The 27,525-nt window shown below is 39.7% G+C and overlaps 2 protein-coding genes across 4 annotated transcripts in view; one reads left to right on the forward strand and one right to left on the reverse strand.

The window, feature by feature from the left end:
* ctnna2 (catenin (cadherin-associated protein), alpha 2) overlaps window positions 1–27,525 on the reverse strand; it is a 223,596-nt gene that overhangs the window by 88,966 nt on the left and 107,105 nt on the right. The window contains exon 8 of one of the 3 annotated variants that reach the window (XM_058046017.1): window positions 25,177–25,840. The exons of the other annotated variants lie outside the window; for them this stretch is intronic. Within the exon in view, the coding sequence (XP_057902000.1) occupies window positions 25,745–25,840 (96 nt within the window). The 3' untranslated portion in view covers window positions 25,177–25,744. Of the gene's footprint in view, window positions 1–25,176; window positions 25,841–27,525 lie in introns of those variants that run through there. 3 annotated transcript variants of the gene reach the window in all.
* On the forward strand, window positions 13,950–19,296 carry lrrtm1 (leucine rich repeat transmembrane neuronal 1). The gene has a single exon (XM_058046019.1). The coding sequence runs from the start codon at window positions 15,032–15,034 to the stop codon at window positions 16,607–16,609; it is 1,578 nt and encodes a 525-aa protein (XP_057902002.1). The 5' UTR covers window positions 13,950–15,031; the 3' UTR covers window positions 16,610–19,296.

The following is a 27,525-nucleotide window of genomic DNA, read 5'->3' on the forward strand; positions in this document are numbered from 1 at the left end:
GGCATTAAAGAGGCGCTGTGGTGGATATCAGCAAGTTTGATTACAGGATACTATAAAAGGAAAAAAAAACATAAACGCAAGTGCTTTCTGGTGGAAGACAAGTGCAAACAATATGTTCTGTCTGCCTCAAAACTCAAATCATACTTGGAGTTCAAACCATCATGTACTATCTGACATGTGTATTAACCAAAGGTGGTGACCCATGCTGGTATGTACAGTATCTGTACATATGAGTTAATTGCTAGCACTTGTACATGTATCATATATCTTTCATATGGTCATACGTTGTATGTACTTGGCAAAATAAACTTCAATTTAATTTTTAAAATTGCTTGCAAATCAGCTGACTTACACATGCAAACCAAAGTTTGTGACAGCTGTCCTTTCTGTCACTCAAACACACACTGGTGACCTGCACCAAAGACAGAAATGCACTGGAAAAAAGTCTCCCAAACAGAGGAGGGGAGGTTATAATGTTAATTTTAAGATAGCCGTCATCAATGAAGCAGTCTACTGCATTGGATGTGATTCCATGGACGACTTTGTGAACTGGTGTTTCTAAAGAGCCACAAAAAGCTCAAGAAAAAGCATAACATATTCTTGCCGAGTAGAAGTCAAACACAGTTCAAATTCATAATGTCTTGCAACTTAACCCTTAGGCGTCAGGATTGTGATGGTACTTTTTCAAAAGGTTGTAGCTTGAAAAAGGCATACTGCAAATTAGAAAAATCCTCAGTATGACCCAAAGATCGCATGATGTCCGAGTGGTTAGCGCGTGGGCCACACAGGTTTGATTCCCTGCTCGGGCATCTCTGTGTGGAGTTTGCATGTTCTCCCCATGCAATGCGTGGGTTTTCTCCGGGTTCTTCCGGTTTCCTCCCACATTCCAAAAACATGCCTATAGGTAGGACTCCAAATTGTTCTTAGGTATGAATGAGACTGTGAAAATGTGCCCTGTGATTGGCTGGCAACCAATCCAGGGTGTACCCCACCTCTCGCCCAGCTAGGAAAGGCTCCAGCATGCCCGCGACCCTCGTGAGGATCATTTCAACATGTCATTGCTGGACTGAGTGTCCTGGTTTTCCGTAATCAAAATATGGTCACCCTATCATTGAGTGCCCTACAAAGTGTTAGCTGTTCTTACAAACAATATTTACACTTATACACTGACAATTTTAAAATACATTCAATTATCTCATGAACTGATGGCGATTTGTTCGATTCTTTAACGTGCTTCTAATCCTCAGCAAAGTCAGTAAACCCACCAACATGTGTTGCTTATACAAGGATTTCTAGCTCCTTTTCCCTCTCCCCATTCTAACATGATTGCCCTGAGTATATATAACAGCACTGCTCGGCCTGGAATACTGCTGTCACTTAGCGTTAATGCAGCCCAGAATGGTGCTACTCGAGGTGGATCCAGAGTGCCTTCTGGTACTTTCGTATGTTTAATGACTGATGCCGTTTGCTTACTCCTCTCATTACCCGGGCTCGTGTTTGGACTATGAGCCTGTCATTGGCCATTATTATCTGTAGACAAGCAGGCTGTGGATGTGAAGAAGCACGGGGCTTATCATCAGGGTTGCATGTATGAAATGACTGTGGGATGGAGTGGTCAGTCGAGGCAGTGCGTCATACTTTAATGTATGAATGAATACAATACCAAATCAGAGGCTGCACTGTACAGAAGCCCATGGATTTGACACCTACAGAAACTTTTGTTAAATGTGACAGTCAAGCCTAATTGGCACTCTTCACTCTGAAGTACTGCATCCCAAAGGAACCAGCCACCAGATTGGGGTATTGGGACTAGTGGATACTCATTGGCAGATTGACGTTGCAAAGTATTTGTGTCTGAAATGGTCAAAATACTCCAGTGTGTACCCAGATTTTGGTGTAAATTGAAACAGTCATCACTGGACTGAACTTTTAAAACGATATCATAAATTTTCTTGATGGACTGTTTTCGTTCATCGTAAATCTCCCGTTTAAGTAAGGCCTACAAGCTCTCAGTAGGAGTACTTCCAAGCATGTGATGGAGCATTGTCCGGGGGGGGGACATGATGGCTATTCTTGCAGATATTCAAAATCTGTCAGGATTGATAATTGATCTGGAAGTAACCTCATGTCAGAACTCCACCTCTACCTTGGTGGCATCTGATTGGAGGTGAAGCTCTGCACCCGATATTGATCCAGTCACTGGCCCATCCATCTAACGCGTCATGTCATGTCATGAGTCCACAAAAGCTTTGAAAATTCCTGTCTTGAGATATTTCTTGGCCCAGTGTCAACATGTTAACTGTCCTGTTCAATGGTGGTGGGGTTTCAACCTTCCTTACCTCAGCTATGCCTTTGAGCAATGAACACATTGTACTTCCGGGTTGCACTTCTGTAATATGACAGAAAGTGTAGAAGATGGTAGCTTCCTTGATTCTTCTCTTCAACAATATTTGGTTGTTCACTTTGATATATTTTCTGAACAAGTTTCTTCTTACCCTGTCGACTATTTGCAACAAAGGATCTGACGGTTCTGTGAACGTGTTTAACAATGCTTAAACAAAATATGGACTGCAATTTCAGCTTGGTGTTGGAAAATAAGCATAAAAAATACTCACTTTACTAATAATAGTGCACACTTCTATGTTCACAAGACACAAGGTTCCAAAACCAATTTCAGTCTTACCGTGACGGACATATGGCTCACTTCTTTAAAATAAGGACGTTTAAGGGTTTAGACAGTAAATACAAATTTTGCGGACCTATTTTTGGTATACCTAAAATTAAAAAAAAGAAAACCTCAAGAGATGCCTTTGTGGATACTTAAGAAACAGCACGTTCATTCTGAAAACATTTCACAAATTGACAACAAATTAGTTGTATCATGAAAGAAATCATAATCATACAATAATCAAATAAGGAGTGGGAAAAGTTAAAATCGCAGCCAAGGGATTTAACACTTTGCCATTCCGAAAGCCTTGCTATAGAACTTGCTATATAATGCCTCACTCGACCCAAGAGACACCTGTCTGCTGTTGCACATTAGCCAATGTCTGTGTGCAAAAATGTACCTAGATGGCTCTGGTAAAAAAAAAAAAAAAAATACATCCAATCTTAATAATGGCTTGCATATTGATGAGCCAATGAAACTGAAAACACCAAAATGCTGAATAATGTGTGGGCTTTTGTCATAACAGCAAGAAAGTCACCACAGCATTGTATTAAAAGAAATCGAGTTAGAAAGCGAGGGAGCTGTGTTTTCATGGAACTAGTTAAAAAAGTGTACTAAAGCGCCTATTCCTCAATGTCAGTATGACTTAGACGGATTCAGTTGTTGTGGATACAAATTCAGCATGTCTACCATGCCCAAATCGTTCAAGGACAGTTTTACATTTATTTTTGGTATGACTTCTTTAGGCGTTATAGCCAAAAAAGTCCAGGGATGCTTACAGGTTAAAATGCATACAAACAGCATGAGGAATAAGGAGGAGTTGAGGAAATGCCTGGTTATCAGAGGGGATGAAAAAAAAAATCTCGTCCTGCAGCAGCAGCAGCAACAGTATGGCCAGCAAGAGCGACGCTGCCTACAGTCTCCCTGAACTGAATAGCAAGTAGTTTGCGAGGGAGGGACTGAAGGAAGAGGAGCTGCTGGAGAGAGGAGACGACGAGCGTTGGAGGGAGGGAGGGAGGTTGGGAATAGGGTGGAGAGGGTGAGAAAATGAGAGTGGTGTGATATCTCTGAGAGCAGAACTGTGGTAAAGACAAAAAGAGTCAATGGGGTGAGAAGAGGGTCTGGGTATCATTTATGTACTTTTGTTACACTGCAGGAGAGGAAAGGGTATTTATGCGCACTTGTCTGGGCTTATGCATGTGGCCATGGGGGTGGAGGGATTTGCATTTTATTTGTTTTAGTGTCACTTTAGTTGAAAGTAAACTGCCATAAAAGGGCCCTTTAAAGGAAACATGGTCAATCTAATAACTCTTCTTCATGCTAAAAAATGTTAGCCTATTTCATCACAGTGTTCTCTCTTCTTCATATTACACCATTACAATCTCCAAAGTGGGGTATGTGTACCCCGTGGGGTCAATTGCCATGGGGGTACGTGAATGAAATGAAGAACAATTACCGCCTAATGCTCAAAATTACCAGTGTGCCTGAATGCCTCACAGTGTGAGGAGACCGCTGCAGGAAGGAGACAGAGAGGCAAGTTGTTGCTTGTTCAACAAATTAAAGTAAGTTTGAATTATGACTTCTTTTTTTTATCTTGACGATTTCATTTATATTGCTGTTCCAATTGATCTCCGCACAGCATGGCAGTGAAAAACTGTCACTGTGCGTGGAAATTTCAAAATGAGGCTTTATTGATGGTTGTACGTATGTATTTTAGATACTTACAAGAAGGGGGTAGTGGTTCCTTGAGAGTTGGGACACCATGGAATTATTCCAGTAAGATAATGGACACTCCATACTCAACAAGCAGCATCAAAACTAGTCAGTCAGGCCTGTTGTGGCTCTAAATTTATCTGGTTGACTCTAAATTTATCTGGCTGACGACGTGGAGGGATGACATCTTTACTCCAGTTGCACAGATCTTCAACTCTCATATGAGTATACGACACCCTCGACTGGTAGATGTAGTAAATACAATAATAGACACATAGAACATGCACTGACAGATCGTTGTAATACACCACAATGATGCAAAACACAACACATATTCATAAGCTGTTTAAAAAAAATACAAGTTGCATTTTTTTTTACTTTTTTTTGACAACTACAAATAGTGAACAGTGAAATGTGATGTAATGAGTGAACATCGTACCCTCACATAATGCTATTTACTGGCTTTTCTGACTCAAATTAGCAGAATTGAGATCAACTCCAGGGGAAAAAAATGAGGCACATTTTGTGCCTAATGAATTATTTGTGGTATTCATGAAGCATCCTATTGGGACATGTGATCTGTGAGTGTGCAGTGCTGAAATAAACACACCTGTGACTGCGTGGTGGGTAACTCCACATAAGCAAAAGACACAACATAACTTCGGGTATGGGGCTGAAAAATAGGAAAATATTTTAATAATTTAGACCCACTACTGTATACAGTATCTGATTGCCACTTTTTTAAAACGTAGTATGTATCATTGGGATGTATTTATTGTATGTTCCTTCTCATTTTTCTTCAATTAAATACTTTTTAAAAAGCCAATGTTGCTCAACATTATTCCCATAATATTTTTACTTCATTCTATGCAGCTTATCTTAATATTTTGACTTTATTCTCACCAAAATACTGTTCATTTTATTTTATTCTTTTCTTGTTACATTGCAATTTTAGAATTGAAATAGAGTTGCAAATCGCCCTCGGGCGGCACTTTGGACACCTGACAGAGAGGACATAAAAACCGAAATACTAGAATGTTTAGACATCCACACTTCACACTCCATCCCAAATTGCCTCATGATCTCTGCACTTGCCATACTCAACTGTCAAAACGAGACCTCTATGTGAGCTTTTAAGCAAACCGCGTGAAGTGCACCATTTCAAGCCGGCACAGCTCTATAAACCTCAACCGAGTGACAGGAAAACAAGCTTTTGGGACACACATTGCTTCCATTACATCTCTCCTCCAAAATAAGATGCGATGTAGATGAAAAAAAAGAAAGAAGGGGCCCTGCGTGTACTAACACAACAGACTTCCTTACTCTTCCACACTGTCAAAAACATGCAGAGGAAAAAAAATCCCTGTGTGAAGGTGATGCTATCATAAATCACAAGGTTTTGAGAGAAGGATCTGTGTTTATGTAAGCCTGGATAATGATGAGTCAAGCTGCTCATCTGGGTGGGTGGTTGAGTGGAGGTAGCTCTAATCAGGGATTATTTTGGGGGGGGGGGTGGCATCCTCAAGTCAGACAGCCACCAGCAGATGATCAAACAGAAACATGTATAAATGACAACGTGATGGCACTAGTACATTTACTGGAGATTGTTGCCACCGTAGAGACAGTACAAAAAAAATGCACACAGCTTGACAATCCTGTGTTCTATTGCTGTAATGATTCTGGGTACATATTTCCCAAAGCCTGATGGAGCAAGCACAAGCGGTGGAATTATTTTCATGTCGTGCACACTCCTTTCACATGACCTTTGTCAGTCCATCTGCACACAGCATAACAACAGAGTGATGGCTAAAGAATATCTGATAATGTGCACCATGTGAACAAGAACAACTTACTGACATGTCACTGTCATGTAGTCTCTGTCTCACTACTTACAAAACACAGTCCAACAATGGTCACAGCTATTAGAGCCACAGTCCTCGCACTGAAACATGTGTGCCATTCATCAAAGCATAACTGAAACAGCACATACGCAAGCATTAGGACAGACATATGAATCAGTCTACATGTGATTCATTTAACTGTCACACTGCATCAAACTGAGCGCTGATATGATCAAAGACTTAATAAACAGCCACAAAATCGGCATGCTGCATTCGTCCGCTCCCACCACGTATTTGCATATAACACAAGTGAATACACCTAGCGGCTCTTTGCCTATTAAATAACACGCCTGCTGCAGCAAATTGTCCAGAGCCTATATAACATTGTATGCATAAACATGCTGCTGTAAATGGTCTGGCGTGCAAAATGGAGCCCACCATTCAAAATGTAATCGTATTGGCTAAATATAGTCTGTGTTTTACTTGGATTTTTGTATCATCACTGATTGCCTTGTGAAAGGATGCCCCAATTAACGCTTCAATTATCTTATAGTCGCTGGATGTGTCATCTCCAAAAGCAAATAACCTCGGAGTCTCTAATTAGCGTCAGATCTGCAAACACTGACATGAACAGCTGTGGCAGTAGGCAACCTCCTGATATTGTTTTATTCTTAACTCCACACGATGGCAGTAGATGCATTTGAAGTATCATGATGTATGCGAATATGATCATCCAGCACATCTGCATGCGCTTTAAAATATTTATGATATGATCATCAGTGGGCGGCACGGCGGTCAAGTGGCTAGCGCGCAGACCTCACAGCTAGGAGACTAGGGTTCAATTCCACCCTCGGCCATCTCTGTGTGGAGTTTGCATGTTCTCCCTGTGCATGCGTGGGTACTCCGGTTTCCTCTGACATTCCAAAAACATGCTAGGTTAATTGGTGACTCCAAATTGTCCATAGGTATGAATGTGAGTGTGAATGGTTGTTTGTCTATATGTGCCCTGTGATTGGCTGGCGACCAGTCCAGGGTGTACCCCGCCTCTCGCCCAAGACAGCTGGGATAGGCTACAGCACCCCCGCAACCCTTGTGAGGAAAAGCGGTAGAAAATGAATGAATGAATAATCATCAGTGGTATTAATTCAGTTCATGATTAATTGTGAAATTATAAGAAGCATAGAGGAGGATAGCGTGCTTATGTTTACCAACGGTTCCTTGTATTGAGTGAGCCTGTCTCATCTAGTCTGAATGACCCCAAACGGGTTCCATTTCCAACAATTTACTCCAACTACGTTGCATTTTCTGCAGCTAAAATGGGATATTTACGATTTAGGAGGTGGGCTCATGCTTTATGGGAATACATCAAATGGTTAAGCAAAAAGGAAGACATACACACCCGCTAGCACAAGGACAGGCTTAGCGGCTGTGGATTTTGTTCTCTTGTCAGAGGATTTACCTTCCATTGTCTGCTGCCAGAGACAGCACATGCTGCTTTTTAATCAAGGATGCAGTTTTGAATCGTAGTGGCGTCATGATGCGCTGACAACTGTGTTCGTCTCCACTTCAGGGCTTGGAAATGTGTCATTATGCAGAGTCACATTGCAAAAAAAAAATCAGTGGTTATCAGTGGTTTGTGTCTGTGTATTCAACATACGGCCAGTGCTGTCGCAAGGTTGTAGTAGCTGTATATTTTTTATATATGCACTGTATAAATACGAGTATTTATACATGTTCTACATCTGCATCAGGGGTGCATGCACTTTTTCAGCATGCAAGTTACAAGTCGACATGATCCATCCCTTAGTATAAAACATACACTATATATATGACTGGTAAACTTTGAAACTACGATACTAAATATTAATGATAATTCATTAATATGAATGATTAGTATTTCACATATGACTCAACAGTTACAGGCGATCAAATTAAATCATTCAATAATTCACAATTCAATTCATAGTGGCAATGAAGATAATTACACATGATTCCTCAATAGTTGCGTACATGAGTACCAGTAATATTAATATGTCATTAGACACACAGTTAATGTATTATGTCCCGTTATATAATATACAAGAACTGAAATGCAGAAGCAGCTGAAGTCAAGGCAACATATTGAAGGTTTCAGCAATGGGCACACTTTCCAATTAATCATGAAATAATAGTTTACTTCATATGAAAAGTACTAGTATGTAAACTGTAATGTTTTGTTGGGAGATCACTTGAAAAAGCTGCATGTTTTATTCATGAATTTCATTAAAATACTATGCAATTACGCTGGAAGCACTTCATTCCCCCCACAATAAACCACAGCTCCCCAGTGCTGGCAGTACTCACGCAGCCCCCATACCATGGTGCTACCACCACCATGTTTGACTGTAGGCTAGACACAATTAACTTGCTGTTGACTTGTGTTGCCAGCTATTTAAACAACAATGCTTGTGTGTTAAGTCATTTTCCCCACGATGACCCGCAGCCCCCCAGTGCAGGCAGGACTCACGCAGCCCCAGACCATGACTCTACCACCACCATTCTTGACAGTAGGCAACACATATGCATCTTGTTTCTAGTACTGTCCATTGCAAAGATATACTATTGCTGAAGTGATGTTCTCACTTTTGTGAAATAATGTATTTTACCCGGTGCCCCCAAAAACAAATTCATCCAAGCTCCCATTTGTGTGTCAACTACACAATTTAGATAGCTTCATGTCAATTACAAATGCGTGGGGGGGGACTACATTTTCACTTTGATGACGATTCAATGAAATGATGATGTATGTTCTTGTTTAGCATATGAGACATCTCACACTTGGGAGGGTTGAGCGTGTGAAACATGAAACGTAAGACATTTCCTTGAACTTGACTATTCATCCGCCTCCTTCCCATCCCTAACCCAAAAACTTGCCTTGCACAAGGAACTCTAATTATTGAAGCACGGAGTCAAAGATGTTTCAAAAGTTTCAGCATCAGAGATTAAATTCGGCTCTTCATCATTCCAACAGGAGAGACTAATGGATACATGACACTGCATGAAATGTTTGGCTCAGAATGAGGCACGGGGCCACGCTGGTCAGTTTTTGCAAAACTGGGGACATACTGCTGTGTGAAGCATAGTTTTGGCTTGGTGGTTTTCATTTATATGCCACTGAGTATTTCTTTTGTTAGACACAAAAATAGTATCATTCATCTTTCCTTAGTAAAATACTGGCAGGTGTAAAACTGATTTTGTTTACGTTTAAAAGCATGTCTGACACCAAGCGACTACTCTATGTTGTGAAATGGCTAAATCACCATCTGCCACTTGTGTCTCCAGGGGAACACCTTTGTTTTGGACGTAGCTCCAAGCAAGCCAGACACCGGTTAAATCTCTCTGCGACTCACTATTCATGCGCTTGTTCCAAGTAAGAAGGAGCAAGGAGTTGTTTAGCTGGGTGAACTCTCTGTGAACTTTTTCATGAAAATTAGTCCCCGCTATTCTCAATGCCATAAAGTCTCTGTATAAATGTTGGCCCAAATGTGCTGCAATGCAACCTATTGTTATCTCTTTCTTGATGCAAACCTTTAACAATGATGGCATTTTCACACAGTTCCATTTTACTGCTATGCATTTTGTCTAGCTCAACATCAAGGCAGCAACTTTTATATATTTGGCTCTGAGGATTCTGAGACAAAATAGGCATCTTCCTCAGTTAAGTTGCAAGCAAAATCACATTTAAAAGCTTATGTAGCATTTCATTTTAGACAAATGCAAAAATTAAGAATGCAGACTTAAAACACTTTATTATGATGCTGTTGCAGCCTGACAAGTAATGATAAAAAACATCTGTTTGTCACCTGTGTAAAGCCTGTGACTAATGGAATTGGCTATTAGCAACATTATAAAGTAATTACTTGTCGTCCTGGGTTTCATTCTGTGTTATGACATTTTGTGGTCACTAATGCACTGCAATTATTAATACTGTATGAAAATGAAAAAAAAAGTCAACAAGATGACAACATGTGTGCGACAGTAGAACCCCGATTAGCATCATTAATTCCCTCCAGAAGGTTCAACTCTAACTGAAATGGTCGCAAACTGAATCTGTTTTTTTATGACAATGACAAACTGAAGTACTTTAAATGCACACAAAAACATCAAAATACAGGATATTTTTAACTGCACTCAGGACGTCTGTTGACAAGGGTAAGTCTCCCGCGGAATCCAGAAGGGTTGGAAGCTCTGTCATCCCAAGTGATGGGTTTATTTATTTTTTCCAGATCCTCTCCACACAGTTACATATGTATACTATGTTCAATAATATCAGTTGTGCAATGCTGATATAAAATCACCGAGTTTGCTAGCTAAGTTATGTGATGTATTCCATTGTAACGTATATGCATGTTCAAATAAAATGAAACCATTGCCATTACCACGTATTACTTGCAAGTTTCACCTTTGTTCATATGCAATTTGCAATGAAATTGCTGGTTATGTATTCGTTTCAGGGAAAAGCTGCTGCCAATATCTGTATTAATATCAAATTAAGTGCTGGACAATATTGGCGAGTCGAAAAATTTCTACCGAAAAAAGACAATATCAAGCAACTCAAATATACTGTATAGAATTAGATTAAGTGGGTTAGAAAAGACACACATTAAAGTGAACATAATTAAGTCATGTCATATGCTGGGTTGTGGTCTGTAGCATATAGAGCAGAGGTAGGGAACCTATGGCTCGGGAGCCAGGTAGGGCTCTTTTGATGACTGTATCTGGCTCTCAAGCATTTCTTACCACAATAAAAATGCATTTTTGCTAACATTTTAAAGTAAACCATCACAGAAATGACTGTTAAAAATAATATTCAAAATCAACAACTTTCTTATGCATTTTAATTCGTCCATCTATATTCTGCTGCAATACGGCCAACCATATCTATCTTTCCTGATGATATTTTCCAGGTCAAACACCAAAACTTGATTATTACTGGGTAATGCTGTAGTCTACCTCGGTCATGTCAGATGTCAAAAAAACATGTAAATGTAAACTTTCCTCCTTTAGTCAAATAGTCACCTAGCTAAAGCTGCAGAACCAAGCCTTCTGGTGAAGATGGCCAAAAGAATGAAATACGTGTACTGAATACGGTTCAAAACTATGCAGCAGCAGAAGTTGCATTAATGGCAGCAAGTATTTGATTTATTATTAGACACTGCGCTGCTCACGAAAGTATGCTGGCCACACCCCATTGGCGTGGGGTAGTGTGCCTGGTCTAAATAATTAGAGCCCATTATATCTAAAACTGTTGGTCTTACATAAAAATGCACACATTTTATTGCATTCAAAATGTATATGGCTCTCACAGATACATATTTTAAAATATCTGGCCTTCATGGCTCTCTTAGCCAAAAAGGTTCCCGACCCCTGATATAGAGGAAGCATCAAGCATCAAGCACTTCATCAACATCATTGACAGCCACTCTAGAATATAAATATCTCCACAATCCCTTCCCAGCAGCCTATCACCATTATCTCTGAACTAGATGGGCCAATTAGTCATCATCTGCTTTGTTTGGTCGGGCTCACACAGTCAAACTGATTCAATAAATTATTTAAATAATGGGATGGTAATCATAGATGCTGTTTTTTATTGTTGTTTATGTGACTGCTCAAATGAATCCAGCCACAACCATTGAAATCACCAATTATTTGGACTACTGGGATTTGCACCAATTTATTTATTTTTTGTTTTATGCTCAGTGGACATCCAAATAAGGCATTCCAGATAGTCTGATGTACACAAACACCACATGGCACCTTAAAGCTTTTTTAAGACATCATCATCATCATCACCATATTAATGTTGTTTTTAATTAGTTTCTTGGGCAAGTTAACAAACAACAAAGGAGTAATGATGCTAATTCTAACATATGGTGATCAAGACAGCAGCATTATTACACCCCTGTTGAGCAAATAAGAAATATGTGGTTCCAGACCCAACCACCATAACTGAATTTCTGCCAAATAGGAATCAATGTTAATAAACAGAATATGTTTATATTTAAAGCATTGAACACCTGTTTATGACTTTCTAAATGAGAGATTATTAGAGCCCTGCAGATGTGAAATAACAGCCCTATAATCACTTTTTTGTTCTTGTAAAAGTCTTATATTTTTTTAATTAACTCATTGAATACACAAGACGTACCTATACCTTTTTATTGACCTGAACGCCCAATCCCAAAAATTCATTTATACTGTACGTCGTTTTTGTGCGAGAGACAAAAAGAGGTGATTAAGCAACTGCCAGGAGGTCACTGTGAGGTCATCTATAGTTAGGGGTTTTCCCAGGTTTTCCCCAGGTTCGATGTCTGTGTGACATTTGCATGTTCTCCCCGTGCGTAGCTTTTCTACGGCTACTCCAGTTTCCTCCATGCTAGGTTAATTGACGACTCCAAATTGTCCATAGGTATGAATGTGAGTGTGAATGGTTGTTTGCTTATATGTGCCCTGTGATTGGCTGGCGACCAGTCCAGGGTGTGCCCCGCCTCCTCCCCGAAGAGAGGTGGAACAGGCGGTAGAAAATGGATGATTCAGTTTCAATGTTGAAAAAAGGCAGACTTGAACAAATTGAACTGACAAAAATAAATTAAAATTAATGAACAAGTTTCAAAGATGAAACAAATTTGATTACACATCTGATGGTGATGGTGGTGACTTTAAAACAACAAATAGTTCGTTTTTTCATTTTGCTCAGCAAATCACGCAGTCATTCCCGTGAGCGAGAAGCCGCATCTCGCTAAATGAACTGAAAGGTCAAGTGGGGAAAGACAATGCAGTGACACCAGCCATATAAGTCTTGTCATAGATCATCAGCTAATTAATTGGCAAACGATGACAAGCCAAGGACTTGTTTCCATAGAAGCGCAAACAAGAGCAGAGTGGAGGTTCAGAGAGCGATCACAGAGCTTTAAACTAATACTTTTTGGCAAGCATTTAGATCTGTGGTCCAAGAGGACGGTCTGGACATAATTGACAATGACAACAGAATGCAGGTCTATAGGGTCATTTGATCAAATAGAGAATGCAATAGATTAGTTTTGACTTATTATATTCCAGCTACGTTTGGACTGATATGACTCACAAACCTGAATGATCCATATAAGATGGAACAGTTATATTACTCTGGCTGACATTATTTATGAATTCATGCACGTGTACCTCCATCATATGGCTATGGAGGCGATGACTTGTGCTAACAATAATGTGCATGTTCTTATAAGGAATTTCCTTATGCATCAGATCCATTTCATTACACATGGAAATTGTTCTCCACTGAAACTAATAAAGGTTACCATTCCATTCGGTGGATGAATGTTACTTCACAACTCTGAACTCATAAAGCTACTCTCGCGCAGTGAGGTCAAAGGAGGCAGACATTATTTGGCCAAATTTATTATTGAAAGAGAGAGAGAGAGAAAGACAGCTAAAGTGCGACAGAGAGTTTCATTAAAGCACTCAGTTTAAGCTCAGGCCATTCTAAAAATGCAAATGTCTCAGGCACGGGCTGTGAAGGGGTGCAGGAGGTGGGTTGGGTGGTGGTGGTGGTGGTGGGGGTGGGGGGGTCACAGCAAGAGAATGACAAGGAGGGAAGAGGAGGCAGGGAGGAACGGCATGACCAAGTGAGTGAGCAATCAAGCCAAAGAGAGTGAGAGAGCGAGAGAGAGAGAGAAGAGAGAGAGTGAACCCTCTGAATTGTGAGTGGCTTACGACACTCAGTGAACAGTCTGCGTTTCTGCATGCACGGTCAGTGTACCGGTCTGCTGCGAGGGATTGTGCGCTCCTTTGCCTTCCACATTTACCGCCCCTGCTTGCCTACCAGCACTAACCTTCAGCACCCTCTTCCAGTCGCCTAAGAAATCGCCTCGGAGAGCGATCGAGCGAGCGAGGGGAGGGAGAGAGTGAAACCTGCAAGCTGCTGCGGATGCAAGAGGTTTTTTTTTTTTTTTTTTTTTTTCTACCGAGGTGAGCCATTGAGATGACATGGAATATTGTCAAAACAGGGTTCACCACTTCCAATTCTTTCTTCCTCCCACTGAAAGCATGATTTAAGGGATTTAAACAGATCTGTGATTGCTTGCTGAGATGGGCGATAATATACGCTGCCGGGTCTGCTGAAACTTAAGCAAGAAGGGGAGGAGAAAGGAAAAAAAAAAGACAGATATCGAGAAAAAAATGTTCTCCTCTCCCCATGATCATTGCAGCAGAGGACTGCGGAGGAGCTGAGGAGACCAAGCTCATGCATGCTGACCGGGGAACTTGCGCTTTCTACCATCTCCCTACTTGGATTCCGTCTCTTTCTGTCTCTTTCACTTGAGGAGAACTAAGACATTGTAAGCCTGCCAAGGATCTGGTGTCCACTGAAAGGCGAGAAGGGAGGGGGTGGTGGTGAATTTGTACCACAGTGGGGTCCTTTTTAGATCCACACATAATTAGTGTCGGGGCACAAAGCGAGACGCTGAATGGAGATTGTCAGCTTTTGGATAGGGGGTGAGTAGGAATCTTTTCAGATAAGATCGATCCATGAGGACATTTTTTTTCATCTTTCGTCTCCACCCACCATTTGATCTATATCATAAGAGACTTTATTTGGATTTCTTCAGCCGGCTAAATGAAAAAGACTAGTCCTGCGTTAAGCTAAAATCCACAGAAGAAATAAGATTTAAAAATAAGAAATAAAGCATGATGTGCTACATATGATGTGATAAAGTAGAAAAACAATATCCAGAGTGAATGGACATTTGCTCAGTGACATCCCTGGATATTCATGCTGATGGATTTCCTTTTAATTGGACTGTATTTAAAGTGGCCAGTGAAGAAGCCCCCTGGGTTGATACTGTTTTCATTGGGCATTTTTTTAAGGACGGTCCCCTTGGCAGAGGGGGTTTGTCCCAGGCTGTGCCGCTGCGACAGCAAGCTGCTGTACTGTGAGGGGCTGAACCTCACGGACATTCCCCAAAATCTCAGCAGTGCCATGGGTCTGTCCATGAGAGAGAACAACTTGACTGAGTTGCGTGAAGGCCAACTGGCTGGCCTGTCACAGCTCACCTGGCTCTACCTTGATCACAACAACATTGACATTGTGGAAGAGGCTGCGTTTGACAGGTTAAGGCGGGTCAAGGAATTAGACCTGAGCAGCAACCGAATTGAAAGTCTGCCAAATGGTACCTTTAGGCCCCTCCCAAACCTGCGCATCCTTGACCTCTCGTACAACAGGCTGCAGGCCCTTGAGCCTGACTTGTTCCATGGCCTTAGAAAGCTCACCAATTTGCATTTGCGCTACAATGCTCTCAAATTTGTGCCAGTGAGGATTTTCCAAGACTGTCGGAGCATGCAGTTTCTTGACTTGGGATACAACCAACTGCAGAGTCTGGCACGGAACTCCTTCGCTGGACTCTTCAAGTTGACAGAGTTGCATCTCGAGCACAATGAGCTGGTTAAAGTCAACTTAGCCCACTTTCCTCGCCTGATCTCTTTACGTACCTTGTATATGCACAACAATCGCGCAACTATCGTTGTCAATACCCTGGATTGGACTTGGCACTTCTTGGAGAAGATCGACTTATCAGCCAATGAAATCGAGTACATTGAGCCGCATGTTTTTGAGAGCGCACCCAACCTCAAGGTATTGATGCTGGACTCCAATCGGTTGATTGCTATGGACCAGCGCATCTTGGATTCATGGTCCTCCCTGACCAGCATTACCCTTGGAGGAAACGACTGGGAGTGCAGCCGCAATGTGTGTGCCTTGACCTCCTGGCTGAGTGCCTTTCGAGGGCAACGTGACAATTCACTGCTGTGTTCAAGCCCGGACACAGCACAAGGTGAGGATGTCTTGGATGCCGTCTATGCTTTTCAACTATGTGAAGATCCCCCACTGGAAGTTACCTCAGCAGGCCTGTACGCCTCGACAAGGGATCAAGTTCATGGTGGCTCTGTGTTCCTTGGCCCGTTTACCCCCAACCCTTACGAAGGTGAGGGCGGCGAAGTGGTCACCAGTTCTTTCACCGTCACAGTAGGCCATGACGACCTGGAGAGCACCATGCAGATCCACAAAGTTGTGACAGGCACAATGGCCCTCATATTTTCTTTCCTCATCATCGTGCTCATGTTGTATGTGTCATGGAAGTGCTTTCCAGCCGGAATACGACAGCTGAGGCAGTGTTTCAGCAGCCAGCGCCGTAAACAGAAGCAGAAGCAAAGCATGCAGCAGATGGCTACAATTTCTACACCGGAGTACTATGTTGACTACAAGCCGAACAATATTGAGGGAGCTCTGGTGATCATCAATGAATATGGCTCATGTACTTGCCAGCAGCAACCTTCTCGGGAATGTGAGGTGTGACCTTTATATGTGGCTATCCAGCAAAGCGGTTCTTTTTGGATACACCGGCGAGTGCACGGAGGATTAAATGTATATTTTGGTCACATCTTACGCAGCATCTCACTGTGATATGGAAGGAGTTTGCTTCATGCAGCTGACCATTTTGCTGTGGATTTCCTGCTGTTTCTTTGCCCATTTGATGCTACAAGGCAGAACGGGCTCTTGACTCTTGGAATGGTTGATGTAATAGCAGCACGAAGAGGAATACATTACAAGCTGCACATTTTCTCCCCTGATTTATGGATATTTGAGCTTTAATGTGTCTTTCGGCTACAGGACATGTAATTAAACTGTGGACAAAACATTTGTATTATGGTAAACACTATTTCACAAGGATCTAACATATATAAAAGATATTTAAGTTGGATTCAAAATGTAAAGATACAAATATATGTACAAATATTAAGAGGTGCAAGTGTGGAGAAAAATGATACACGATAATCTATTTCTTTTGTAAACTTAAAAAAAAAAGCAAAATGTTTAAATACATGAATGCTATTCACATTGAAATCATTTGTATGTGAAAGGTTTGTCAGAAAGGATGGATGACAAATGTGTTTGGTGACTTGAGTGCAATATCTCTGCAGTCCTCTGAACAAAAATAAATAAATACATAAAAATAACTCCCAGAAAATGAAAGAGGCATATTTGCATATCATCTCAAATGTAATAGCCATGGTCTAAATTTCTATTTTAACTCGCATTGTGTTGCTTTATGATCCACTGTGTTGGTTCACTGGTAGTATTGTTCCCTTCCCTTGCTTTGAATTAACTTGATCATATATTTTGATCAGTTACACGTTCATATTGTTATATCTGTGTACCATCAAAGTAAAAAAAAGAAAAAATAAGATATAAAGTCTCATTGCTTCTCACTTGTTGTGGCTTTCACTGAATCAAGCACATGAAACAACAGCAACAATCTACACCAGACATACTGTACCTATAATCAAAATGCAGATTTGAATTACTAAAATAGAATGATCCACCAGCTTCAATGGAGATTTTCACATACAACCTTCTGTGTTTTTATGTTATGTAAAATGTTGCACACAAGGACATTAGAAGTGTATATACTACTGTAAATACACTTCTTTTTTTGGTGTTCATATGTACAGATGTTGTTTCCTCTGTCCTTTTACATTAGCTGCTGTATTTTGTGGCAAGAGGCTGGCGGGGCTGTAGGATGAAGACGGGGAATCACAGTGACTGCAGACAGAGGGAACAGACTGCTCTCTAGTGTGTATATATTCACATCAGTGTGGATGCCTTTTGCCTATTGTACACTACATTCTGACTCTCAACTCCCCGCAGCAGTGGAGGCATACAATGACTTTGCGATGGCTTCTTTTGTGGAGAGGAAAAAAAAAAATCACTGCAGAATTTTGTTGTGTTATTTTGATATATACTAAGATTATGTTTACAAATTGTTATTCGACAGGAATTTTAAAAAATGTCTTCAGAATTCAGACAATATTTACCTATTTCGAATAAGGGTTACGCATGGACTTAAGGGGCCACTCAGGACATAACATACAGTGGAACCTCGGTTTCTGTGGCATTGGATTCAATTTTGGACTAAAATGAAAAATACCTATCGCACCAAATAAACTACTAGTCAGCGGAATTGAGTACCTAAATAAAGCAGCCACACATTGGTGACAGTGTCTGTGAAGGATTGATTGGGGCCCTTTTAAAGTTAGGACACTATAGGCAGATTCCGGACAGCGAATCCTTGAATCTTCCTCATTATGTGTGTGTGGGTGGGTTATTTGTTCACAGAACACACACAGAAACATGAACAATTCAACATTTTCCTCAAAGCACAGTGTGCCATAGACTGGTGAGGCGTTCAAAAGCACTGCATATTTTGGAGTGTTAGACTGTACATGCCAGAAATTGGACAAAAAAAGTGCAAAACAATACCCAACTCAAGAAAAAATGGTACCAAAGAGTGAAGGTAGCATCTGTTACAATAATATTCTCATGTAAAAGTAGAAACCTTTAACACAGGCTGCAGAGGGGATGGTTTAAGGTACACACATAATAAAAAGTGTTACAGGCTGGTGTGTTTAATTGCACCTGAGTGGTGAAGTTTACTGAAATTTAAGAAAATTCAAGTGAAGAAGTATGCAGCTCTAACTGTCATACAGTAAAGATAATGTCCGTACCTCCCCTCCTCATACCACTTATGTTATATCACATTGGTTTCTGCATGCCAAAGAGGATGGATGACAATATTTTGGTTTTGGATGTCTGGAATGGATTTATCGGATTTGCATTATTCGTTAAGGGAAAAATTGCTTCGGTGTCCGTATGTTTTGGACCCCCCTGGAATGGATTAAGGATGAAAACCGAGGTTCCACTGTAGTCTTTTCTCAGGCAGGATAATGACTGTGATTGTGAAACTGAAATGGTTGTCACTGGGAAAAATTGTCAAACTAACCATATTTGGACATGTGAAAAAATGAGGACACCCCTTGAAGCTAGCTAGATAGCTAGCTCTTTTACTTTAAATGCTGCATACAAAATGGTGAGAAATTGGCAAAAGATGCATCCCCGCTGTGTTGCCTGTGCTATTTTCTTTTTTTGACGAATACACCACATGGTGGTGTAAACCCATTAAACCCCAAATTTTGACCCCATAAGACTTGAAATTTCTCACACAACTCAATGCCCTCTACAACACCCACTGTAGGATGTTTACCTGAGTCACTATGGAATTTGGTACACTGGGATTTAAATGACTAGACTAGTTGAAAAACATGGCCATCATCAAATATGTCTTAGCAACTAGTTGGCTGTAAGTCATTGACCATTTCTCTAATAATGATACAACTCTGTAGTTATTAGTATTATGTATGCTAGCATTTTTTCCAAAGCATTTTGTGTACAACTCATAACGCGCCACAAATTTACAGTATTTACAGTAATACAGTAACTGTATTCAGGCTTTGACATAAATTTAAATGGATGCCACTGGTCTCACTTTTGGGCATCATGTAATGTAATCATGTAATCTCACGCAACCAATCAAAACACCGTGATGATAATGAAAAAAGTTATGAAAATATAATGACAGTGGGGTATATGGAATAATTTATAAGTATATTATATTATAAACTGTACAATCATCCCTTGCAAACATCGCACCCTCACTCTCTGTCATGTCTGTTCACTATTTCATTGTTGTGGTTTATTATTAGCAAAAAATGCATATTTAAGATATATGAACTAACTAAATGAACTAAAGGCATTGATTCCATGTTTAAATAATCTCACAAGAGGCACAAACATAATAATTATAATAATAACACGGGCTACTATTGAGACCATAACCCACAACAAACTAAAACTAAACTGTGATCATCGGATGTTACTTCACAAATTTGTCCACCCACCAATAAGGTCCTCTAGGGAACATATTTACTGTGACACACAAGAGCAGTTTTATTTCCATTTTAAATGGCTTATTTACTCTTATTTTGGATACTATATTTGGTAATAGGATTGTAATGCAATTTAAAGGCGCTATTACAACACACTGTTAGACAATAGTCACCACAGGAAGTACGCTGTCAAAAAAAACAACAAGGAACTGCTAACATGTGAGTCTGTTACTTTATATGGGTATTTTTTCATGTCAAGAGGGCTCTAAGATTGTAAACAGTTTTTCTATGCTGTAACTAACGAACCAACTAACCACGATAAACGAGGAATGACTGTATATCTGTCTAAGGCTACGGTAGGTAAGAATGACTTGCATTTCAAGTTTTTCATCACGCCCTGCCAATGTTGAACGCTGGTTAAACTTTGAAGTAATTTGTCAGTGAACATGTATCAGGCAAGGATAATGGTTATTGGTTGTCATGCAAGATTTATGATCCAGTTCATATTTGGCCCATCTGAAGACTCGACATGGGTGTTAATCATCCAGATGCCATACACTGTAAATGCAAAATACTCCAGTATCTTACAGTGAGGCATAAGGATAAGGACATGGCATCAAATGATTCTCTCATCATCATATCCTGTCAAATAATTCCATCCTTAGCCGTCCTTCAAAGTATGGCAAAGACTCTTTGACACGTGACGAACAAATCTCGAGGTTATGAAGTTTCATTTGTTTAATTATTCCATGGCGTATGGGCATTGAGGCCAATGTTGGCACCTCAATTGATTTTAGGTCGCTCTTTTCTTAAATAAGCTGCGAGAGCAAAAGGTGATGGAGAACAACTGAATATTTTAAAAGCTTAGAGTCCGGAGGGCTGACATTAAACTACTTTCAGCTTATCTCTATCCCTGCTCACCTTTACTTTCCCCTTCCCTCTCGCTGTTTCCCTCTGCAGCAATATGAAGCATGACTATGGACAAACAAACACATGAATTCATTTAACTGACAATAGATAGGGTTTCTGCTTGACCTGTGCCTGGGGTGATCTGCTCCCTCACTTATAAACACATAGATAGATGCTGCTTGATAGAAATCCATACGGATGGACAGTAAACAAAATGCTCAAGGTGAAAACAAATGTATTCATAAGCTTATTCACATTTCAAGCATGCACCGACACATGATATGAATCGGCATGGCAATCCATAATTGATTGTGAAGATGGGAAGTGGCTATTGTGGTGTTTTAACGACCACTGACACATGATACTCTGTTCCTTTTTTCTGCACAGAGCCCAGCTGACATGACAGTATTGTATACATATGCTGTTGTGTGCACAAGTGAGCATGTGGAACATTTCTGCACATGTGGATGGCAAATACTATGCACGACCGACCAGGAAGGTGTGTGATGTAGGTCAATAACGGGGCTAATTATAAGAAATGTTGCACAATTACAAGGCATATTAAATTACTGGGACAAAAGGAGTATAAAGGTCACAGCGATCCCAACAGGAAATGTGTTGATGGGTGGTTGTTGTGCAGAAAACAAGAAAGACATGGTGTTTATGTGAACGTGAGGTAAAAGGTCAAACATTGGCTTTCAAGGAAGCCAAGGAACAGTTACAAGCTGAAGTAGGCACACTTTTGTCTGTCCATGCCTCTAAATATTGTTTTGAGTTGAATGTGAAACACCACAGCATACAACATTGCCTATGAAATATCTGTATACTAGTACTAACACCTTTCAAAATAATCAACATCCATTTGCTAAAATAATTAACTTATTACATTATAAAGGCCCCCTATTACACTATTTTCCAATGATTATAAATAAATGTCAAATGTTTCGTAATCATGTATTGGAAAGCTAGTCTTGATGCTGGAATTTTCAGAAATAAATGAAACAAACTTCATTACATCCAAAGCCACAGCTTCAAAAGACACCATTTGTGCCACTCTCCTCTCAACAGCGCAGAAAACAAAATTTGTCATTTTTGTGGCCCTAGCCACCACTCTAACACAGACTTGAATATCATATTTTGACAGATAGCTCCTCTGACCAATTGCAAGTATTTAACAAGCTGCAAGGGACAACGCCTCTGTATCATCGCATGTGTGCACTCGTGACAAAACGTCACTCTGACGGTAAGACCTTTAAAAAATAGCTTGCAGCAAGCACCTTGACACAAAATTCCTTCAAAATAAACAAATTAACCAAGCTAGCTTCCTGCACGAAGGGAGCACTGCTTGAGCAACATTATGCCGTGTCATTGGGGCTAGGACTGTGCTGCATAATAAACATTTAACACCCCCTCATAACTAGATGCAGAGCTAAATCATGGGTGGCAGCATGTACTGCAGTGGGCTGCGAGGAGACGGTGATGACTAATGACAGTGTGTGGGTGGCTTTGCACGGCTCCTTTTATAACAGGTGGGTTATGAGGATCAATACACTAATTATCAAACGCACTGTCTTAGAACCCCAAATCCTTGTCTGGCTATTTTCTCTCCAATTGCACACTAGTCTCTTTCAAATGTCATCTTATTTTTAATATGGCTGCGCATTAAAACACACACTGCACATGCATTTAGGTAAGACATTCACAACCTACATATATTTCAATAACACCAACCTTCCCAGTCTGTAAATGGTGCAAACTGCCCAAATCTTAAATGTATTAAAACATACACAAGGTCCAACAGAGCACTTTAATTACATTCATTACTCGGGCTAATTCTGCAGGCGGCCTATAGTGCCTGCCTCATTTACATGCAGTATGAGTGCCACTGAATAAATAATAATGACTGAAGAGTCATTATTCTTACCTACGTAGATATGGCACCGTGGGTAGACCTGTGGCGGCTGCTGAGGAAGGTTAAAGTGCTGCGAGAATGGGTGCAAGGTTGGCAGGCTGAATATTTATTACATGGTATGAGTACGAGATGAGAATGGGACTGAGAATTGAATGTCCAACATAATTATTAATATATTGATATTTATGTATTTTTTATTCTAAATCAGAATCAATATATTTTTTCATGATACGGTAATGGTTTTATTTCATTTGAACATGCATCAGATTACAATTGAGTGCATCACATAATCAGTTCACAGTTCCACATGTCCAAAAGGAGTAGGATGAAGCAAAGCTTATTAAATCCTACCCCTCCATCTGGTACTTTTACAATCACTAACTGTTACATTTGTTCACTTCCTGCTTTCCTGATATATATATTTTTTTAATTTATTTTATAAATTTTTATTTTTTCAATTATTTTTTTATATTATTTTATTTTATTCACGTACCGAAGTACGAGGTGATATGACCATACAATGACATAATGGGTACCATAGTAACTGCCAATATAGTGATATATATAGCACATCATGACTGGTTCAAGACTCTTCATCCTTGTATTTAGCAAACATCAACTGCTTGTATTGTTTCTTGAATTGGCTCATCGTTGTGCATTGTTTGAGGGTCTTACTCAATCCATTCCATAGTTTGATTCCACATACTGAAATGCTATGGTTTTTTAACGTAGTCCTAGCATATGTGCTCCAAATTTAGTTCTTCCCTGAGATCATATTTCTCCTCTCTTGTAGAGAAGTATTGGATTACTTTTTTAGGTAATTGGTTATTTTTAGCCTTATGCATTATTTTAGCTGTTTGAAGATTAACTTTATCAGCAAGTTTAAGTATTTGTGATTTTAGAAATAAGGAGTTAGTATGTTCTCTGTAGGCAGCATTATGAATTATCCTTACTGACCTTTTTTACAGTACATTTAATGAGTGAAGATTAAGTAAAGCAAGATAAGTAAAATATGGTAGAACCAGAGAGCAATAAAGAGTGTGGAGTGATTGGTATTATTATTATTATTATTATTATTATTATTATTATTATTATTATTATTATTATTATTATTATTATTATTATTATTATTATTATTATTATTATTATTATTATTATTATTATTATTATTATTATTATTATTATTATTATTATTATTATTATTATTATTATTATTATTATTATTATTATTTTATTGAGGTGTGCTTTTCTATGGCTATGTAGAATTTTACTAATGCTCAGCCTTGCACTTAAAATACAACATCAGGGTCAGTCAGTGAGATAATGCGAGGAAACAGCTGGGCTTGCATCTGGGACTCCATGTAACCGGTCTGAGAGCAGATGTGGGTCAGTGCCTAATATTCAGAGCATTACGGTGGCTGGACTAAAAGGCTTTATCTAGGACTGACCTGAGGATTTATTGTTCATTCGTTATTATAGAAAAAAAAACCTTTTGATTAGACCTTTTAAAACCTCCAAAACATAGACACTGATATTTACCCTTCAGGGAGTTTAAGCCATGAGTGTTTTGATATGTAAAATTATTTCTTTACTCTACAAATAAGTGTGACTAAAAGTGAAGTGCAGTGACGTCAGGGGTTCAGAGTTGAGTTTTAGCTTAGCATGGTTTACAGACACAACATTAGTTAGGGATTATTGTGCCTGTTGTGAGATAATTTAAACCTGCATTTAAAACCGGAAGCAATTAACTTCAATAGGGATTACTGTAGTCTGAATCTCATCCCTTAGTAAACTTTCAACAAATGGTATTAAAAAAAATCACCTACTGAAGAGGAAATTGGGCTGCACAGTGAAGAGTGGTTAGTGTGCATGCCACACAGCTAGGCGACCCGTGTTGGATTCCCCCCTAGGGCATCTCTGCGTGGACTTTGCATGTTCTCCACCCACATTCCAAAAACATGCATGCTAGGTTAATTGGTGACTATTAATGTGAGTGTTAATGGTTGTTTGTCTTTATGTGGTCCAGGGTGTATCCCGCCTCTCGCACGAAGACAGCTGGGATAGGCTCCAGCATGCCCGTGACCCTTGTGAGGATAAGCGGTATAGAAAATGGATGGATGAAGAGGAAATGCTGCAATTGTCACGCAATGGCTGGATCTGAAAAACGGTCAGATCCAAACAATAAAGTACAATTGATACAAAAGAACAAATTTAAATGACTTTAAATTGGCCAATAGTTGCCGTTCAATTGTTTAATTTCTCATTCCTTTTCAAATATCGCCCCAACTGTTAGCAGCCAAATCTCATCAGGACAAGCAGCTAATAAAATAATGTAGGAGGCTGCCTCATTGCCATTCTGGGAACGCCAGGGTCTTTTTACGAACAATAAATTAGTAAGTCCAAAATGGTCATTAAATATTCAACATATTATACATAAGTATGTCCTGATTTTAACACAATAAACAGAATCTAAAAAGTGTTTGGCCAGAAGGCAGTTGCTCTTCTTCACCATTTTGCTAAATGAGTCACCATGACAACTGCATCATGCATCCCTATTTGTAACCACATCGCCTCGCAGTAAAACTGAATCACAGAGATGCTTTGATTACGCATTTCAAAGGCGGCCGAGCAAAACTGTAGGGCCTCCGTTTTTAGCAAAAAGTTAACACAGGTTAAAGGAAATAAAAAGAGACAGCATTTATCATTTCCCGTTTATCTGATCAGTGTCAGGGTGAATAAATGCTTTTCTCCCACCGCTCTCTGCTGCCTCTCTCTTCCCTGTCTGAGGGCAGATTGGCATCTCAAGCAGCAAATGAGATTGGCTGCATAAATGGGACTGCTCCATTCTGCAAGTGTCAACTGACAAAAAGGCATTGTGTTTACTGTTTACCAAAGCATGGTGCTTGAATGCATCTCGGGTGTACTTAAGTAAGAGGCATGCTTGTGTTTTGAGCTCACGAGAATTAAAGTAGATGCACTTACCTGTCATTGTCCATGCAGTGATCCAGACAGGAAGTCAAAGACAGAAACAGAAGAAAAGGCTAGTTAGTTAAAATATGTGTATTATATTTATTTATGGCATCAAAACAAACACATTAATATTTCAATTCCTGAAATCTCAGGCTGCAATCATAATTCTCAACCAATCTACTTCAACTGATGTTTTTCTGTGTATATGACTTTAAATTCACAACACCAGCAAATGACAAGGCTCAAATCAGTGATCCAGATCACTGCCAATCAAAATTGTACAACTTTCATGGATTATTGCTCCATGACAGACCAATAATCCCAGGCATCTGATATTAAATCCGCCTTCTTATTATTATGATTTTAGATTGAAGGAGTTAACATATGACGATGATTGAGGTATTGATTGCATTAGAGATCGCCTCACATGAACTACAATGTCATCTGCAGCTGTTGGTCTACTTATACACAGTGATGGGAATAACGGTGTTACTTTTTTCAGTAACGGGTAATCTAACTAATTACTTTTACTGTCAGCATAACGACATTAACATTTTCGAAACCCCGTTACTGCACGTTACTGAAGCCCCTAAAAATATATCACCGACTTCATAACTAATCTGCAGCACAGTGAGAGTGTTGCAGAGTGACAAGGAGGGGGTTGCGATAATCACATAAGCAATGAGGATTGGCTCAGGTTTTAGTAAAATTGCGTCTTCAGCCAATCAGAGAACTTGAGCGGGCGGGTGTTTAGTGCACATAAGCAACGAGCATTAGCTAAGGTTTAGTAGGATTGTGTTTTCAACCAATCAGAGAACTTGGGTGGGTGGGTGTTTAGAGCACGTCCAAACAGCGTTGGCCAAATGAAGTATAGACACTACTTCAACCTTGTTGATGTCAAAGGTAAAATGTACATTATGTCCCCGAAAAAAAAACTTTGTCCATGTCTTGTGTGAGCAACTCAAACCCACAGAAACACCCGTCGACTGCAATAAATGCAAATGGTACCCGTCTTTACTTTTACTGGTAACTAGTTACTTTTGTAGTGGAGTAGCTCAGTTAGTAACTCAGTTACTGTTTTTGAGAAATAACTAGTTACTATAATGAATTACTTTTTTAAAGTAACATGCTCAACAATGCTTATACAACAAAGCAAAACCCATATGTGTGACATATGTGTTACTCAAATGTATTACTCTTTTGAAGACGTATTGTTTTCATAAGCCAAACTCTTTCTTTAAGAAGTCCCGGCGACTAACTGGAACTATGTTTCTCATCACCAAAATCCGACCATAACTGGGCTCAAGGGACTCCACTGCTAATGGAGATGTCATACAACTTCATGTCAAAAAATCCAAACTATCACTTTAAAGCTGATGTCCAATGTCTCAAACCAACTTATCAAGAAGTATAAAGTTTTGCACACAACTTTGGAGTTTTGTTGAACAGCCTTTGACCTTCAACATCCGCCCGTATACATTATCACATTTGCATTACTATCTACCACATAGATGGGGAGCCCATCAATATACTGCATATGTAAACACACTTATGCTAGTCAATGCGTACCGTGTTAGGGACATGATATGCTATGGTATGGTACGGTATGTTATGAATCGTTATCATGAATAACATGTGAGGAACAATCATTGTTGTGGTCTTATGACTCGTTGCTATGATTGGCCTTGTGTAAAACC

This window comes from Doryrhamphus excisus, chromosome 1, assembly GCF_030265055.1.
Source record: "Doryrhamphus excisus isolate RoL2022-K1 chromosome 1, RoL_Dexc_1.0, whole genome shotgun sequence".
Lineage (NCBI taxonomy): Eukaryota > Metazoa > Chordata > Actinopteri > Syngnathiformes > Syngnathidae > Doryrhamphus > Doryrhamphus excisus.